Genomic DNA, 19,359 nt, shown 5'->3' with positions numbered 1-19,359 from the left:
GCGTCATATACACGAGACAAAAAACGTCAACATAAATGGCAAAATTGTGTTAGTAGTCTTTACAGATTTATCAACGTAAAATGTTTTGATGGACAAGCTACCACAAAGCTAAGCTATTATTTTGACTATAGACTGAGATTTTAATATGAAAATAAAGTGTTTGCTTTAAAAAAAAAAGTGGTAATGGCACTCCCTGTGAATTATCTCTCTCCCCCTGCCAGAACCCACCCCCCTTCTAATTTCCTTAATTTTGTTGCTAGAGTCAAATACATTCTATGGTACACATCAGAGTAAAATACTTTCTTTTGAACAAACTTCACGTCAGATTAGGCAACCGAAATTAATAATGAATGTATGTGTGTTATATTAAACATAGAGGAGAGAGTAAAATGTTGGCAAGCAATAAACATTTCAGAACAACTATGGCTGAATTATTATCCTTACACTTTCAAAAATATTAGTCGAATAAGACATGGGAGAGATGACGATTTTTGTCAGAGATTTATTCATAGACTAATACATATCAGTAGCGGATTTAGGTACAGGCGACATCTTGCCAGAGGCGGCACGGGGCGCCCGCACTCAGGGCGCTGAAGGGGGTTCGCCCAGGGCGCCATACAAGCTAGAACCGCCGCATATACCTGAAACAAATAGCCAAAACGAAAACTGCAGACAAAAATGCTTTCTGCTACTAAGATCAGTGAAATGTAGGGTAAACTGACAACGGAGTTAAGAGCAGAAATCTCAACTAGCAAACAAGTTGCAGCAATGAAGAACTAGAATTCTGTCGGGGAGATTTTCGGCACAACACCATCTCACAAGGAGTATTCCATAACGTACCGTCGGACAGCAGGATCTCTTTCCCCACAGCCCAATGCAAACTGCACATCGTGTAGTCCACCCGCAACCCCAATCCAGCCACACACACACACACACACACACACACACACACACTACTCATGAATCACAAGGTCAAAGGCGCTGCAGAGGCAAAAAAAAAAAAACGAAATAGAGCAGAGGGCCACATTAATCAGCGTAAGTGTGTGAGAGGGAGCAACCAGTTGCTGGTATCAAATCCTATCCGTTGTGCCCTTCAGCAAGGCACTTAACCCCACACAAGAACAGGCCCCCTCTCCAAAACCTGTATATGTACAGTACCAGTCAAAAGTTTGGCCACACCTACTCATTCAAGGGTTTTTCTTAATTTTTTACTATTTTCTACATTGTAGAATAATAGTGAATACATCCAAACTAGGACATATATGAAATCATGTAGTAACCAAAAAAGTATTAAACAAATCAAAATATATTTTATATTTCAGATTCTAAAAAAGTAACCACCCTGGAATGCATTTCAATTAACAGTTGTGCCTTGATAAAAGTTAATTTGTGTATTTTTTTCCTTCTTAATGCATTTGAGCCAATCAGTTGTGTTGTGACAAGGTATGGGTGGTGTACAGAAGATAGCCATATTTGGTAAAAGACCAAGTCCATATTGTGGCAAGAACAGCTCAAATAAGCAAAGAGAAATGACAGTCCAACATTACTTTAAGACATGAAGGTCAGTCTATCTGAAAAATTTAAAGAATTTGAAAGTTTCTTCAAGTGCAGTTGCAAAAACCATCAAGCGCTATGATACTGGCTCTCATGAGGACCGCCACAGGAAGACCCAGAGTTACTTCCACTGCAGAGGATAAGTTCATTAGAGTTACCAGCCTCAGAAATCGGCAATTAACTGCACTTCCGATTGCAGCCCAAATAATTGCTTCACAGAGTTCAAGTAACAGACACATCAACTGTTCAGAGGAGACCTTGTCAGAATCAGTCCTTCATGGTCAAATTGCTGCAAAGAAACCACTACTAACAGACACCAATAAGAAAAAAGACTTGCTTGGGCCAAGAAACACAAGCAACGGACATTAGACCGGTGGAAATTTAAGTCCAAATTTGCGATTTTTGGTTCCAACCACCGTGTCTTTGTGAGACGCAGAGCAGGAGAATGGATGATCTCCACGTGTGAAGCATGTAGGTGGTGTGATGGTGCTCTGCTGCGGACACTATCAGTGATTTATTTAGAATTCAAGGCACACTTAACCAGCATTGCTACCATAACATTCTGCAGCAATACACCATCCCACCTGGTTTGCGCTTTGTGGGACGATCATTTCTTTTTCAACAGGACAATGACCCAAAACACACCTCCAGGCTGTGTAAGGGCTATTTGACCAATAAGGAGTGTGATGGAGTGCTGCATCAGATGACCTGGCCTCAACAATCACCCGATCTCAACCCAATTGAGATGGTTTGGGATGAGTTGGACCGCAGTGAAGGAAAAGCAGCCAACAAGTGCTCAGCATGTGGGAACTCCTTCAAGACCGTTGGAAAAGCATTCCAGGTGACTACTTCATGAATCTGGATTGAGAGAATGCCAAGAGTGTGCAGAGCTGTCATCAAGGCAAAGGGTGGCTACTTTGAAGAATCTCAAATATAAAATATATTTTGATTTGTTTAACACTTTTTTAGTTACTACATTCCATATGTGTTATTTCATAGTTTGATGTCTTCACTATTGTTCTACAATGTAGGAAATGGTAAAAAATAAAATAAAAACCTTGAATGAGTAGCTGTGTCCAAACTTTTGCCTGGTACTGTATGTCTTTCGGAGGGGTTGGGTTAAAAGTGGAAATCAAATTTCAGTAAGTCCTTGTGTGTAATTGAGCAATGAAGTGATCTTAATTAAATGGGTGTTTGAATATAAAAGCTTGCATTGATCCTTGATGCAATAAAAAGCTAAAAGGCACGCTTGTCAGATTCCTCATCCATCAAATCGTGAATATCTTAAGTTGCTTAGTGCTTCTACATCTGCATTGCTTGCTATTTGGGGTTTTAGGCTGGGTTTCTGTACAACACTGAGATATCAGCTGATGTAAGAAGGGCTTTATAAAAACATTTGATTTACGTATTTTGGTTCTGAGTTCAGGAATATATTATTTTTATGGACACGTTCTTCTCTGTGGGATTGCTTCCATTTCAGACAGATTCACCCCCATAATGTGGCATATTTGTTTGACTCCCCTTCTCTCCCCCAGTGGTGAATGCACAGATGTTGGGTGGCAACTGGCAAGGCAGACCCCAGATAGCTAACATTGACAGTCCATAGCACACAGCCTCTCTCTTCTAAATAAAATGACCAGAATGGACGTCCCCATTCAAGTCAACGTTCCTTGATAGGATCATTCTATTTCTATGGCCTCTCTCCCCCATAGCAACACTAGCAGGGGAAGCCAGGCCACAAAATGGCATCGCTGCCAGGTTTGTTTTAGCTGCACACTTAGTACCTTTCCAGGATCCTTTAAGATAACACATGTTAAGGATTTCTACCAGCTTTCTCACAGTTGAATTGCCTCTTAGAAACAGAAACATTATGGTATAACTCGAAACTTGTGCAACAACATAGGATACAGATGGGACCTAACCAAGGGAGTTATTTCTGAGAAAGACCAAGGCTATAAATGCAATGATGTATCAAGGACAAGCTCAGTTAGCTGCTGCTCTCATAACAGCCATGTTTTTCTTCTCTACTAACTGCTTTCCCTTTTTCTAATATATTACCATTGGTTGTGTAAGTCAGACTAATAGGCTACATATTATGCCTCAACCTGAGTAGCATTACTAGTACTAAGCTCAGCTGATTCTGAGATGTGAAGGACAACACTGCACACATTGTCTGGTTTTAAATGAGAGCAGACAAAATGGCCACCAGGGAGGACCCTGAAATGCAACTCTTCACTGCCACTGTAATGTATAATGGGCTGACCTTGAGTACTTCAGTGTGGAACCACAGGACAGCCCGGGAAGAGTTAGGGCTATTGTGTAGGTCATAGACGCTGCTGTGAGAAGACTAAGGGCCACTCAAAACCAGGGCCTGTATCCACAAAGCATATCAGAGTAGGAGTGCTGGTCTAGGATCAGTTGTGCATTTTAGATCATAATTGACAAGTTTATACGGGCAGATCTTAGATCAGCACTCAGATGCTATGTGGATACAGGCTCAGAGCTTAGCTTTGTTCTCCAAACTACTTATTAAGACCACATTTACTGGAACAGTGCCAGCGACATGTTCTCTTTTGAAGCTGCATTTGAATTTGTCATTAGTTTATCCTTCCAAAACAAATTGGATATGCCGTGGAAACACATGAAAATAAAATGCAGAGTAAAAATAAACATGCAGAAAGAGGAACATTTTATTAAATCCTCTTAGGAGAGTAAAAGCACATGCACAGTAGAAGGGACTGCATTGGCTAAGAAAACCACAAAGGCAAATGGAATGAAAGACTAAATCAATGTTATCCTCAAACATCCTCTGACTTCTATGGCAAATGATTTGTTCTACCTGGTTTAACATCTACAAAAAAAATTGATTTCCCCCGCTCCCTCCCTTTAGCACTTTAGACTTGCAAACAAACAAAACCAAAAAGCCTTTTCAAAGTTACTAAAAATATTTGTGTAACAAAATTGCTTTACAACAAAATTTAGTATGCGTAAAGTTTAGAAATCCTATATCTACGTCTTTATACTCCCTGGAAAAAACAGCACTGAAAAAAAAATGACTTCCTCACAGCTTTTAGGGTAAAAATGTAAATAAATGTTTACACTTCTACATGATGGAGTATACCCTTTGAAGATAATACATATGACTTTTTTTCCAGTGTAAGCCAGATGGCTCTTTCTCTCACGGGATAGATTTCAGAGTCCTTGTCCCTCATATATTCCATAGACACAGGACAAGAGCACATGCGGTCTTCATAGGAGGTAAAACAAACGAGGCAAGGCGCTGGACTGAGACCAGGCAGTGTCCGTGTGCCTTTGCACTCTGTGGTTCTAAGTTTAGTGTAAAGTCAACCCACTTTAAAAAAACTGCATTCAGAACAGAATTTCCTTGGTGGGCAATGTCCGTGAAGAACTCATCGCTTTCGAACCATGCAGCCGGGCAACAATCAAAAGTCCATTGGCAAAACCATCCTCATCTGTACTTCAATTCATACCAACCCCCCCCCATGATTGTAAACCAGACTTAACGGATGGGAGAAATACACGGATATGAAACCACTGTCAGTGCAACTAGTACAGTACAGCATACCACAGGGAAGAATATCAATGGAGAATGTCACGACGACCCTGTCTCTGGGGTGGAGAGAGAAAGACCTTACTGAGATGGGGAAGATACCTGCCACTGACGGAATATAGCAAACACTCTTTTAGACTTGTCATGTGGACCCTGGAGGAAAGAGGGAACAGAAGTGTTAGAAATGGAAGCTTGCTCATATAGCAGAGGTATGACCAAATGCTGAAACTGTAACAATGCAATAGACATTGCTCCATTGTAGAACATATCTATGTCAACCCTTCATATTGTCATAATAGTATGCCGTTTTTGCAGACGCTTTTATCCAGAGTGACTTACATCATTGAGAGCATACATTTTCGTATGGGTGGTCCCAGCAGGAATCAAACCCACAATGCGGGAATTGTTAGAGCCATGCTCAACCAAGTGAGACACAGGACCACCATTTTACCACATCCAGGTTTTGATTCTCACCTGTAGGGGACTGGCTGCCTTGTTTGGGCTGAAGCACTTCTTCATGGGGAGGAGGAGAGTGAGTGCGGCCTTCCAGCCCTGCTGGTGCTCTCCCTCTTGACCCAGCAGGGGTACACCACCAGTGGGCTGGGTGTTCTCCTTGCCTACATTCACCCAGGGGCACCAGTCTCTGTGCTGGGCTAGTGGGTCAAACACACTCCTATGCAGGGGGCCCTCCTGAAAACAAGAGAATGGAGAAAGTCAATAGGCGACTGTAGCATATGTTGTGGCATGCACCGGAGTAGGGTGAAGTTAGATGCTGCTCATGGGTCAGTTTAGTAGCTTAAGTGCATCCCCCTCCCCCATGCACCCAGTGAACAAGATCAGTTAGAACAAGGCAGACATTTATAGGTAAGGGTGGTGTTAAAATAGATGATAGATTTGTCTGTATTATATCTGCTACAGAGTACACACACACACATATCCCAGGTCTGGACAATCCAGACACACCTGGTGTGATCACAGAGAGTAAAGACTTACAGGGCTATTGGCTGAGGAGAGACACATGCGTTTGGGGTTGCGTTGGGGGCTGGAGCCCCCCGAAGCAGTCCCCTCGCTCCCTGTCCCCTCCCCCTGGCCTCGGCCCCCGGTCATGGGCCTCTTCCCCCTGGGCAGAGGGCTGGGCTGCTCCTCGCTGGGGCTGGGAGAGTCCCTGCTGCGGGTGCGGACCACCATGGGGGACAGACTGCCCACAGGCTGCCAAGACACAATCAACAGAGAACAACTTTAACAAACAGATCCATGACTAGAGGTGTGAGAGTCCATGTTACAACATTCTGAAAGCTACAAAGAAATGAGAAACGGGTTTGCTAGAACTTCCAACTCATCCAAGTTCCACCGTAACCTATTCACCCAGTTGAAGTGGCCTGCCTTGCCTGAGACCTACCTGCTCTGAGCCTCTGGTCTTGTCCTGGCTCCGCAGCCCCCTTCGGTAGGGAGTAGAAGGCGAGGGCGAGGTGGGAGTTTTCCTGTCCCCCTGGGCCTCGGGTGCAGGCAGGGGTATAGATGACGTTGGGGTGGTGGGGGACTTTGGGGCGTCTCCCTCTACCTCTTTTCCTGTTCCCTCCATCTGGTGGAAGTTCCACAGACCCACTTTGCGCATGCAGAAGGAGCAGGTGAGGAGGGGTAGGCTCATGGTGTGCAGAGCGGAGCTGCAAAAACAGCAAGAGGAGAAGGTGGAAACAAACCTATTAATAGAACATGAATATATAGGGGGAAAAAAGAGTTGAGTTAATATGCTAAGCTGCTTTTTGCTTTCCCAAATTTAAAGACAATCAAATGTTTTTAACTTTCCTACATGGAGATGCCAATTCAATAAAGGCTTTTAAGTGCCACAATCTGGTAAGAGTGACCTGGTATTTTTCTAATGTTACAATGTTTCGCCTCCCCATTTTTTGGTCAATAAAAAGGAGAATGGCAGACTTGTTCTCATATCTAACCTTCCAGTCCAGCCACAGAGGGCCACGATGCAGGCAGCCACCTGGACAGCCAGGGCCTCAGAGGTGGACTTCAGAGGGGACCTGCCCTGCTTCTTCTGTTCCTCCTCAATCAACTGCAGTAGAACGCTGATCACATCCTCCGTCAAAGACTGCAGGGAAACAAAGTGGTGAGATGGGTGGGATTCTCTTTTTGCAAAGGATAATGGATCGTAGTACAAGAAGCCATGTGGGAAACAGCTAAACTGCCTTCCCAAACCAAGGGTTCATAGATAGACCTCCGCTAGCAGAAGGGGCTAGCAGAGGGGGTTAGTATCTGGACAGAGCCCGTCTTTCTATAGGTGATTCATTGTTGTGTAGGAACATGGCTCCCCTCCCTCACCATGGTTTTAAGCTGTTCTGGCTTCATGGCAGGTAGCTGCTGCTCCAGGAGACAGGTGGTGTGAAAGCGCTCCAGGAAAGCACTGAGCAGCACTGATGGCTCGTCCGCCGGGACAAGCCAGAACCGGTCTAAAACGGCAATACAACATCACGGTCATGTTCAGTAAGGCACACAACATAAATAAAAAATGACTGTTTCTTATTGGACAAGTCCAGGTAGTCCCTCCCTGTTTCAGTACATCCATACATTTTCTTCCTTTTGTTGCCTAATGAACACAGACAAATGTACCCACCTCCAATCAACAAGAGGATTAATTAAAGTTGTGCATTACCTGGGCATGGAAAGTCTGGCCATGGACAAAACTTCTCATGCTGTGTCTGTAGTTGTCTAGTTATCTCTGCTATCCGGGAATCATCTATGGAGAGGAAAGAAGTAGGGGCAAACATTGATCCAACCGCTAAAAGTATTTAGCTACAAATTAATGACAACATTCTGTGTTTTAATTTTTTTTTTAAAAGGCTTTTGCAATAATGGTTGAAAGTTCAGCAGACGTGTCAAACCGGTTGCTCTGCTCACATTTCTGGTAGTCCAGGGTTGGTTGTAGTGATGCACAGAGGAAAGCCTGGCAACTTGAACATTTCAACATGTCACATCCCACGTTGATCCAGCCATAGCTGGCACACTTCAGGGGGGAGAGTGTCCGAGGCTTTCCTGCCCATCTCAAACAGTGCTTCCGCTAAGGAAACGTTTTACACAGAAAGTTTACACAGCACACTAGAAATGATCATAATGAGTATTATGATTAAATAAATGTGAAAAGGGGAATGTAGGCAATGTTCTTAGTGTGTAAAAGGCAACACAAAGGGTGTGCTGGACAACTACAGTACTACTCAAAAGGTTATTCATACAACTCTTTGGCAGTACAACATGTAATGTCCTGGCTTGGATGCGGAAAGGATATAGAGTAGGACTCCACTCTTGTGAAAAAGGCTTCTTTGTTAGACGCTTCACAAGGAACTTGACTGTTGCCGTTTGGTGCCACCTTATCCAGCTCCCCCTGAACACTGAAATTCACAAGAAGAAAAAACATTTCACAGAAGGAATTTGCATTAGCTATAGTTATAGGGCTAAACAAACATTCATCAAAAACAACAATTCGTATAGGGTACTTTAAAAATGTTACGTATGATATTCTGTGTCGCGCACGCTCACAAGTCAGCAATATCTCATGTACACAGTGTACCAACCATAGAATTAGGAATTAGAATACTAGAACGGTCATGGACCTTCTTATAATGGATAAAGGTCAGCCATTTTGGTCAGGGAGTTGGGTCAACCATGGTTTGCCAGTGCTGTCATAACATAGTGTAAATTATAAACTGGGTGGTTCGAGCCCTGAATGCTGATTGGCTGAAAGCTGTGGTATATCAGACCGTATACCATGGGAATGACAAAACATTTATTTTCACTGCTCTAGTTATGTTGGTAAACAGTTCATCAATAGCAATAAGGCCGCTCAGGGGGTTGTGATATATGGCCAATATACCATGGCTAAGGGCTGTGTCCTAGCACTCCGCGGATCGTTGTACATAAGAACAGACATTAGCTGTGGTATATTGGCCATATAAACTCAGCAAAAAAAGAAATGTCCCTTTTTCAGGAACCTGTCTTTCAAAGATCATTCATAAATATCCAAATAACTTCACAGATCTTCATTGTAAAAGGTTTAAACACTGTTTCCCATGCTTGTTCAATGAACCATAAACAATTCATGAACATGCACCTGTGGAACGGTCGTTAAGACACTAACAGCTTACAGACGGTAGGCAATTAAGGTCCTAGTTATGAAAATGTAGGACACTAAAGAGGCCTTGCTACTGACTCTGAAAAACACAAAAAGAAAGATGCCCAGGGTCCCTGATCATCGGTGTTAACGTGCCTTAGGCATGCTGCAAGGAGGCATGAGGACTGCAGATGTGGCCAGGGCAATACATTGCAATGAGACGCCTAAGACAGCGCTACAGAGAGACAGGACGGACAGCTGATCGTCCTCGTAGTGGCAGACCACGTGTAACAACACCTGCACAGAATCGGTACATCCCGAACATCACACCTACGGGACTGGTACAGGATGGCAACAACTGCCCGAGTTACACCAGGAACGCAAAATCCCTCCATCGGTGCTCAGACTGTGCGCAATAGGCTGGACTGAGGGCTTGTAGGCCTGTTGTAAGGCAGGTCCTCACCAGACATCACTGGCAACAACGTCGCCTACGGGCACAAACCCACCATCGCAGGACCAGACAGGCCTGGAAGTGCTCTTCACTGACGAGTCGCGTTTTGTCTCACCAGGGGTGATGGTCGGATTCACATTTATCGTCGAAGGAATGAGCGTTATACTGAGGTGGAGGTTCTGTCATGGTCTGGGGCGGTGTGTCACAGCATCATCGGACTGAACTTGTTGTCATTCAAGGCAATCTCAATGCTGTGCGTTACAGGGAAGACATCCTCCTCCCTCATGTGGTACCCTTCCTGCAAGCTCATCCTAACATGACCCTCCAGCATGACAATGCCACCAGCCATACTGCTCGTTCTGTGCGTGATTTCCTGCAAGACAGGAATGTCAGTGTTCTGCCATGGTCAGTGAAGAGCCCGGATCTCAATCCCATTGAGCATGTCTTGGACCTGTTGGATCGGAGGGTGAGGGCTAGGGCCATTCCCCCTAGAAATGTCCGGGCACTTCCAGGTGCCTTGGTGGAAGAGCGGGGTAACATCTCACAGCAAGAACTGGCAAATCTGGTGCAGTCCATAAGGAGGAGATGCACTGCAGTACTTAATGCAGCTGGTGGCCACACCAGATACTGACTATTACTTTTGATTTTGACCCCCCCCTTTGTTCAGGGACACATTCTATTTCTGTTAGTCACATGTCTGTGGAACTTGTCCAGTTTGTCTGTTGTTTTATCTTGTTATGTTTATACAAAAAAATGTACACATGTTAAGTTTGCTGAAAATAAACTCAGTTGACAGTGAGAGGACGCTCCTTTTTTTGCGGAGTTTACCATACCCCCTCGGGCCTTATTGCTTAATTATACCATAGCATTGTTGAAAACGTGTTTCTGATTGGCCTGAAGGGCATTCCAGAGCGTGCATTATTTCCCTATAATGCACAGTATATTTGTATGGTAGAATTCAATGGCCATAGTTCATGTTTACATGTTTTGTTTGAGCTGCTTTTGAAAGCAAAAGTGAACTTGAAAACAGTATTGGTATTGTTGAATTTGATTTTCATAATAGCAAGCTAGGACTGATGGTCTGGTTAGCTAAACTAGCAAGTCTGTTTGTTTGGTGTCGTGGAAATTCTAACCAATAAGGAGAGACTTTGTTATTTCTTCAAACAATTATACTTTAATATCGATGAATTTTTGCCAAAAAGGAGCTGGTCTATACCACCCGGAAGTGATCGTTGAGAGTCCGAATAATACAGAAACGCAAGGGGTCTATATAGAAACCAAAAAACTGCTTAGTCATGGTTGGTTAGACCCATCCGCAGCAGCCCGGGGCATCATAAGCTACCTTGTTATCTTCTTGTGCCTATGTGTATTGGTTGTGTGAGATCATAGCGCACAAACAAGTGATAACAGCAGTTCCGTTTCTCCTTTCAGTTCAAGCTAGCCTCTGTTCTCTTCATACCTCCACACAGCTGTGCCCTTGGAAGATAGCAAAATAAAAGGATAGACTCAAGAACTGTGGTCACTCTTGTCTTATGCTGTGTGACCAAGTTACTCAGAAGCAAAGCTAACAGGTTATTCTGTCCCTCAAGTTCTCTCTATCCCGTAGTCGCCAAGAAAGTCCTTGACTACACGCCTAGACCAGCTGAGGGGAGTGAACTATTAAATGATGTGACAATATTTTAGGTTGAGAACAATTACACAATTTCTGATATAACACATACCTTACTTTTATTTTCCCGCATAAGTACAATTAGGACTATGCCTCTACTGCCGTTCATTCCAATTACACTGGTTTGGATTTCCCCCTGACCAATATGGATGCCATTTTTACCTCATGCTGGTACTTCGAGGGTTATGACATAGCCACTCCAGTAATTGAATAGTTACAAACCCTAATTTATGCACACACATGTGGACTCATTTGAGCAATCAAATATGGTTAAAAAAACAAACATAACCAAGTTCACACTCGAAGACATTGCATGTTACTACAGTGGTGTATGCAGCAGCTACTATGAAAACAATACTGCAATTAAATGTCTTGATCATTTGTGATTATTATTTACATTGCATATATGATTGACCGTTTACGTAACATAGCCAGCTCTAATGGCTAGACTTAATAGCCAGCTAACGTTATAATGGCTAGACAGTATTGTAAATAACAAAACAGACAAACACAAATTAGCTGTCGAGTAAGAAAGGCATCAAGAAAAAAATAACCTGTCTCTATAAAGTGTGCAACTTGCTTGCTAATGTATTGAAACATGTGGAAACTAGATCCGTAACTGGGTACCTAGTTAGCTAGACGGCGAGCCAGCCACACTACGCTAGCTAGCTAACTAGTTAACGTTAGGTCCCTAAAAAATTGCTTTCGTAGATTCTCCAAAAACTTACCCAGTTGATCTGTTTTCATCTGACAACACACCTGCGTTAAGAAGTTCACGGACTTTCTCTGGAGTTGCTAAACGAGATTTTAATTGTCTGTTAGGAGAATTGTCAAGACGATTTCCACGACTGCCAAGGGTCGCCATGATCGGTCGGTGCTAGATGCTAAATCTTCCCCCCTGAAAGAGGAACGCTATCTGTTCCGCTTGGGATAATGCCCTGCTTAGATTTCAACTCACGTGGCCAATGTTTACAAGTCCATATAAAATCTATTATATTCTTCTAAATGTACCTTTGCTGTAGGCTACTGTCGAAGTCCATACACTGTAATCATTATACTGTTACAGTGCTATTTATCAAATACATGTTTTAACTATTTCCTTATGAAATCCTTTGCCTTGGTGGTTAAATTATGAAATTTTTAAAGGGAGAATCCACTCAAAAATGTATCTTTCAGAAGAAAAAAAATCACTAGTCCACTGTTGATACAGTTCCAAAATGTTTTGCATGTCAAGTTTTCAAGATATTGGACTTGAGGGAAAATGTTGTTGTCTGAAGAGATAGCAATGAATTGTACACATCCCTCCAGGTGACTGTGACCTCCTCTTCAGACCAATTGGCAGTACGCCCACAACATTGTTTTGGGAACCAAAATCAGTATCTCAGTTTAAGGGTCAGTCATCATGAGGTGTCAATCAGTCACGTGCAGCAAACAACATTAATGATAAATAATGAATAATGTAAATCATGCTTATATGACTTGTTTGTGTAGCAGTATACGAGGACTGAAATGGAACACCCTCTTCAGAGTTTTCATTAAGCTTGGATTGAGTTTGTGAACCTCTCTGGCCATTATAATTAAGATTGATTCGTTTACATTGAGTTTGAGTCCTTAGTGGTGAATTTCCACGACAATCCTGGCGTCATGAACAGGATGTTTGATCTTCTCGACGTGATCCTTCAGTGAAAGTCTGAGAGGGAACACCGGTGGCACATTCTTGGGAAGGCATAAAGGGAAATTACCGTCTCACTTAAAGAGGGTGAGGACCCACCCGTAACAGACCTCCACTGTGGGACGCGTCTGGGAAGAAACACAACATCTACGAAACCTAGAAGGACAACTCAACGGATTTCAGTTAGTCAATTTAAATAAATGTGTAGAAGAAAAAAAAATACAACAATAAAACTAAACATAAAAATGAAGAAAGGTAACATGGTCTTTTTATTTTCTAACTAGGCAAGTCAGCTGGGCAGACGGATGGCTCAGATGGCGCTGGGCAGGCAGGCAGCTCAGACGGCGCTGGGCAGACGAGCAGTGTAGGCGGCGTTGGGCAGACGGCCGACTCTGACCTGCTGAGGCGCACAGTAGGCCTGGTGCGTGGTGCCGGAACTGGTGGTACCGGACTGGAGACACGCACCTCAAGGCTAGTGCGGGGAGAAGGAACAGGGCATACTGGACCCTGGAGACGCACATTAGGCCTAGTGCGTGGTGCCGGAACTGGTGGTACCGGGCTGGGGACACGCATCTCAGGCAGATGGATGGCTCAGATGGCGCTGGGCAGACGGATGGCTCAGATGGCGCTGGGAAGCCGCCAGCCAGCCAGGAGCAGCCAGAGCCGCCAGCCAGCCAGGAGCAGCCAGAGCCGCCAGCCAGGAGCAGCCAGAGCCGCCAGCCAGGAGCAGCCAGAGCCGCCAGCCAGGAGCAGCCAGAGCCGCCAGCCAGCCATGAGCAGCCAGGGCCGCCAGCCAGCCATGAGCAGCCAGAGCCGCCAGCCAGCCATGAGCAGCCAGAGTCGCCAGCCAGCCATGAGCAGCCAGAGTCGCCAGCCAGCCATGAGCAGCCAGAGTCGCCAGCCAGCCATGAGCAGGCAGAGTCGCCAGCCAGCCATGAGCAGCCAGAGTCGCCAGCCAGCCATGAGCAGCCAGAGTCGCCAGCCAGCCATGAGCAGCCAGAGTCGCCAGCCAGCCATGAGCAGCCAGAGTCGCCAGCCAGCCATGAGCAGGCAGAGTCGCCAGCCAGCCATGAGCAGCCAGAGTCGCCAGCCAGCCATGAGCAGCCAGAGTCGCCAGCCAGCCATGAGCAGCCAGAGTCGCCAGCCAGCCATGAGCAGCCACTCAGTCCGGAGCTGCCCCTCAGTCCGGAGCTGCCTCTCAGTCCGGAGCTGCCCCTCAGTCCAGTGGCGCCCTCTGGGATGGTATTCAGTCCGGGACTCGCTGTTCCAGAGGCGCCATCAAAGCGGGTAGTGACTATGGTGGAGGGGGGTCCACGTCCCGCACCCGAGCCGCCGCCATAGGAAGGCCCACCCGGACCCTTCCCTTCTGTGTCAGGTTTTGCGGCCGGAGTCCGCACCTTTGAGGGGGGGGGGTACTATCATACCCTGGCCTCTGTTATATTGATTTTCTTTATTAGTTTAGTTAGGTCAGGGTGTGACATGGGATGTTTGTGTGTTTTGTCTAGTTTAGGGTGTGTGTATTGTTTAGGGGGTTGTGGATAGTGTATGGGGTTGTGTTCAGTATAGAGGTTTAGGAAAGTCTATGGTTGCCTGGTTTGGTTCTCAATCAGAGACAGCTGTTTATTGTTGTCTCTGATTGGGAGCTATATTTAAGGCAGCCATAGGCTTTAGGTGTTTGTGGGTAATTGTCTATGTCTAAACGTTAGTAGCTTGTGTGTGCACTTTCGTTTTGTAGCTTCACGGTCATTTGTTGTTTTTTTGTATAGTTTGTAAAAGTGTTTCGTTTCGTGTTCATCTTCGTTATATAATAAAAGGGAAGATGTTTTCATATCACTCTGCGTATTGGTCCGATCCATGCACCTCCTCCGACGAGGAGGAGAACGAACGTGACACACTTCCCGGTTAGCATGCAATGGGGAAGCAAGGGATAGCTATCTCAACTGTCCCTCAACATGCTGATCATTCAAGTGCCCAGCATAGTAACAATTCATCAGGCATGGGAAGATTCCATTTTCTCTCAATCCCAATGACAATCCTTCTTCAGTACAGGCAACAGATAAATTCCTTTTTTATTTGAGGGGGGCAGACAGGGCATAATTCTATGTTTGATTAGCTCAAATGTCAATAAAGGGGTTTTGGGTGGACAAAATTGGTCAATTTTAGCAGTTGACAGGTCTCTTCTGGTTCTTCATCATTGTTTTCTTCATTCATCATTCACTGACTGGCGGCTCTGGCAGATCCTGGCTGACTGGCGGATCCTGGCTGACTGGCGGCTCTGGAATCTGCTCTGGCAGACTGGCGGCTCTGGCAAATCCTGGCTGACTGGCGGATCCTGGCTGACTGGCGGCTCTAGCGGCTCCTGACTGACAAACGGCTCTGACGGCTCGGGACAGATGGATGGCTCAGATGGCGCTGGGCAGACGGATGGCTCAGATGGCGCTGGGCAGACGGATGGCTCAGATGGCGCTGGGCAGACGGATGGCTCAGATGGCGCTGGGCAGGCGGATGGCTCAGATGGCGCTGGGCAGGCGGATGGCTCAGATGGCGCTGGGCAGGCAGATGGTTCAGATGGCGCTGGGCAGGCGGATGGCTCAGATGGCGCTGGGCAGGCGGATGGCTCAGATGGCGCTGGGCAGACGGATTACTCAGATGGCGCTGGGCAGACGGATGGCTCAGATGGCGCTGGGCAGGCAGATGGTTCAGATGGCGCTGGGCAGGCGGATGGCTCAGATGGCGCTGGGCAGGCGGATGGCTCAGATGGCGCTGGGCAGACGGATTACTCAGATGGCGCTGGGCAGACGGATGGCTCAGATGGCGCTGGGCAGGCAGGCAGCTCAGACGGCGCTGGGCAGACGAGCAGTGCAGGCGGCGTTGGGCAGGTGGCCGACTCTGACCTGCTGAAGCGCACAGTAGGCCTGGTGCGTGGTGCCGGAACTGGTGGTACCGGACTGGAGACACGCACCTCAAGGCTAGTGCGGGGAGAAGGAACAGGGCATACTGGACCCTGGAGACGCACATTAGGCCTAGTGCGTGGTGCCGGAACTGGTGGTACCGGGCTGGGGACACGCATCTCAGGGCTAGTGCGGGGAGCAGCAACAGGACGCACAGGACTCTGGAGACGCACAGGAGGCTTGGTGCGTGGTGCCGGAACTGGTGGTACCGGGCTGGAGACATGCACCATAGGGCAAGTGCGTGGAGGAGGAACAGGGCTCTGGAGACACACTGGAAGCCTGGTGCGTGGTGTAGGCACTGGTGGTACTGGGCTGGGGCGGGGAGGTGGCGCCGGAAATGCCGGACCGTGCAGGCGTACTGGCTCCCTTGAGCACTGAGCCTGCCCAACCTTACCTGGTTGTATGCTCCCCGTAGCCCGACCAGTGCGGGGAGGTGGAATAACCCGCACTGGGCTGTGTAGGCGAACCGGGGACACCATGCGTAAGGCTGGTGCCATGTATGCCGGCCCGAGGAGACGCTCTGGAGACCAGACGCGTTGAGCCGGCTTCATGGCATCTGGCTCAATGCCCAATCTAGCCCTGCCAGTGCGGGGAGGTGGAATAACCCGCACCGGGCTATGCACACATACAGGAGACACCATGCGCTCTACCGCATAACACGGTGTCTGCCCGTACTCTCACTCCACGGTAAGCATAGGGAGTTGGCGCAGGTCTCCTACCTGACTTCGCCACACTCCCTTGTAGCCCCCTCCAAGAAATGTTTGGGTTTTACTCACGGGCTTCCAGCCTTGCTTCCGTGCTGCCTCCTCATATCGCCTCCTCTCGGCTTTAGCTGCCTCCAGCTCTTCACGAGGGAGGCGATATTCTCCCGGTTGTGCCCAAGGTCCCTTACCATCCAGTATCTCCTCCCAAGTCCAAGAATCCTGTGTATATAGCTCCTGCTGCTGCTTTACACGCTGCTTGGTCCCGTTCTGGTGGGTAATTCTGTCACGTTCGTTCTCCTCCTCGTCTGAGGAGGTGCATGGATCGGACCAATACGCAGAGTGATATGAAAACACCTTCCCTTTTATTATATAACGAAGATGAACACGAAACGAAACACTTTTACAAACTATACATAAAAACAACAAACGACCGTGAAGCTACAAAACGAAAGTGCACACACAAGCTACTAACGTTTAGACATAGACAATTACCCACAAACACCTAAAGCCTATGGCTGCCTTAAATATAGCTCCCAATCAGAGACAGCAATAAACAGCTATCTCTGATTGAGAACCAAACCAGGCAACCATAGACTTTCCTAAACCTCTATACTGAACACAACCCCATACACTATCCACAACCCCCTAAACAATACACACACCCTAAACTAGACAAAACACACAAACATCCCATGTCACACCCTGACCTAACTAAACTAATAAAAAAAATCAATATAACAGAGGCCAGGGTGTGACAAAGTGTCTGAACACCTACATTCTACTGCTGCTGTTCCCTTATGTGAAGAGGACCCTGAATACCAACAGAGATTGTCAAAACAAAAAGAGAAAGTGGAGATAACCATGAATGGGATACACAGAGGAAAAGACTTTGTAGCAGCTGGAGTGTTGCTGACGGATACTATGATGAGTCTGTATGAACTCCCTGGCTCTGTTCCCCACTGTAGCTTATCAAAGGCTCCTGGAACACAATGGAAAGATGTAGCTGTTCGGATTAAGAAAGTGATGGAAACAACTGATTGGGTGGCTTGGGAAGAAGAGAGAAAGTGGTCAGCTCCAACAGCAACTTTCTATTCCCCATACTGTGCTACTGCAATGACAACACCAAGAAAATAATCAATTCCTGTTGATCAATGATTGGCTAAAAGATATACCTGAAGAACTGTGGGCTAAATCAAAGACCGACATTGCACGCATGAAAGGAGCTGCGCAAGTTGTGGTTGTTCCAAAAAGCACCCACAAACCTTACAAAGCTCAGTACCCTCTCAGCAAAGAAGCCAAAAAGGGATTCAAATCAAATCAAATTTTATTTGTCACATGTACCGAATACAACAGTGTACTGTTACTTACAAGCACTTAACCAACAATGCAGTTTTAAGAAAATACCTAAAAAAAAGTAACAAATAAAAGTAACAAATAACTAAAGAGCAGCAGTAAAATAACAATAGCGAGGCTTAATACAGGGGGTACCGGTACATAGTCAATGTCAATGGGCACCGGTTAGTCGAGGTAATTGAGGGAATATGTACATGTAGGTAGAGTTATTAAAGTGACTATGCATCGATAATAACAGAGAGTAGCAGCAGCGCAGAAGGGGGGGGCTATGCAAATAGTCTGGGTAGCCATTCCCATTCATAGTGCTCTTGTTGAAAGAGGCGCTCTGGTTCTCTGCCCGAATTCGCCATGTAACAGACCAATTTTCCCTGTTAGGAAACAATCTGGTGATTATCGTGTTGTGCAAGACCTTAGAATAGTAAATGATGCTGTAGATGCTAGAGCACCCCTGATGCCTAACACTGTTTATCCCAGGGGCCTCCATGTAGTTGTTGTTGTTCAGTAATTCATTTAGCTAATGCTTTCTTTCTTTTCTCTTCTCTTCTTCTGTTGCTCCTGGAGGGCGTATTTTGGTTCAGTATGTTGACCGTTTGTTGGTTTGCTCACAATCAGAAGAATTATGTCACAAGGACACTCTGTCATTGTTGATTTTTTTTGACAGAAAATTGTCATAAGGTTTCCCCCAGTTTCCCCCAGTAAGATGCAATTATGCCAAAGCTCCATTAAATATTTGGTCATGAGTCATGACATTACTTCTGAGGGTCGCGCCCTCTCCAAAGATAGATATTTGAGTCATGAGTCATGACATTACTTCTGAGGGTCGCGCCCTCTCCAAAGATAGATATTTGGTCATGAGTCATGACATTACTTCTGAGGGTTGCGCCCTCTCCAAAGATAGATATTTGGTCATGAGTCATGACATTACTTCTGAGGGTCGCTCCCTCTCCAAAGATAGATATTTGGTCATGAGTCATGACATTACTTCTGAGGGTCACGCCCTCTCCAAAGATAGATATTTGGTCATGAGTCATGACATTACTTCTGAGGGTCGCGCCCTCTCCAAAGATAGATTAGAGGCAATTAAAGCTTTGCCTATACCTGTTATGCCTTCTCCAAAAATACAGTACCAGGCAAAAGTTTGGACACAACTACTCATTCCAGGGTTTTTCTATGTTGGTGAATACGGGTGCTACTACCTCCACTTTTGGTAAAGGTACAAGACTTACCCCTAACCAATAAAACTATAAACGCTTTTGGGATTTCCTCCACCCCAGTAATACATCGTGAAACAAAACCTATGCCCTATTCCATAGGATCAAT

General features: G+C 45.9%; 1 protein-coding gene across 1 annotated transcript; it reads right to left on the bottom strand.

Moving 5' to 3' along the window:
* Positions 1–4,226: 4,226 nt before the first annotated feature.
* On the bottom strand, positions 4,227–12,270 carry LOC129847432 (zinc finger C3HC-type protein 1-like). Its single transcript, XM_055915223.1, has 10 exons — positions 12,088–12,270; positions 8,418–8,520; positions 8,033–8,183; positions 7,788–7,871; positions 7,457–7,584; positions 7,078–7,226; positions 6,525–6,789; positions 6,119–6,334; positions 5,600–5,815; positions 4,227–5,278 (listed from the first exon to the last, which is right to left on the bottom strand). Exons 1-10 carry the CDS (start codon positions 12,222–12,224, stop codon positions 5,207–5,209), a joined length of 1,521 nt encoding a protein of 506 aa, XP_055771198.1. The 5' UTR covers positions 12,225–12,270; the 3' UTR covers positions 4,227–5,206.
* Positions 12,271–19,359: the final 7,089 nt, after the last annotated feature.

Source organism: Salvelinus fontinalis, unplaced genomic scaffold, assembly GCF_029448725.1.
Source record: "Salvelinus fontinalis isolate EN_2023a unplaced genomic scaffold, ASM2944872v1 scaffold_0841, whole genome shotgun sequence".
Classification (NCBI taxonomy): Eukaryota; Metazoa; Chordata; class Actinopteri; order Salmoniformes; family Salmonidae; genus Salvelinus; species Salvelinus fontinalis.
This window is presented reverse-complemented; position numbering and strand designations above follow the sequence as displayed.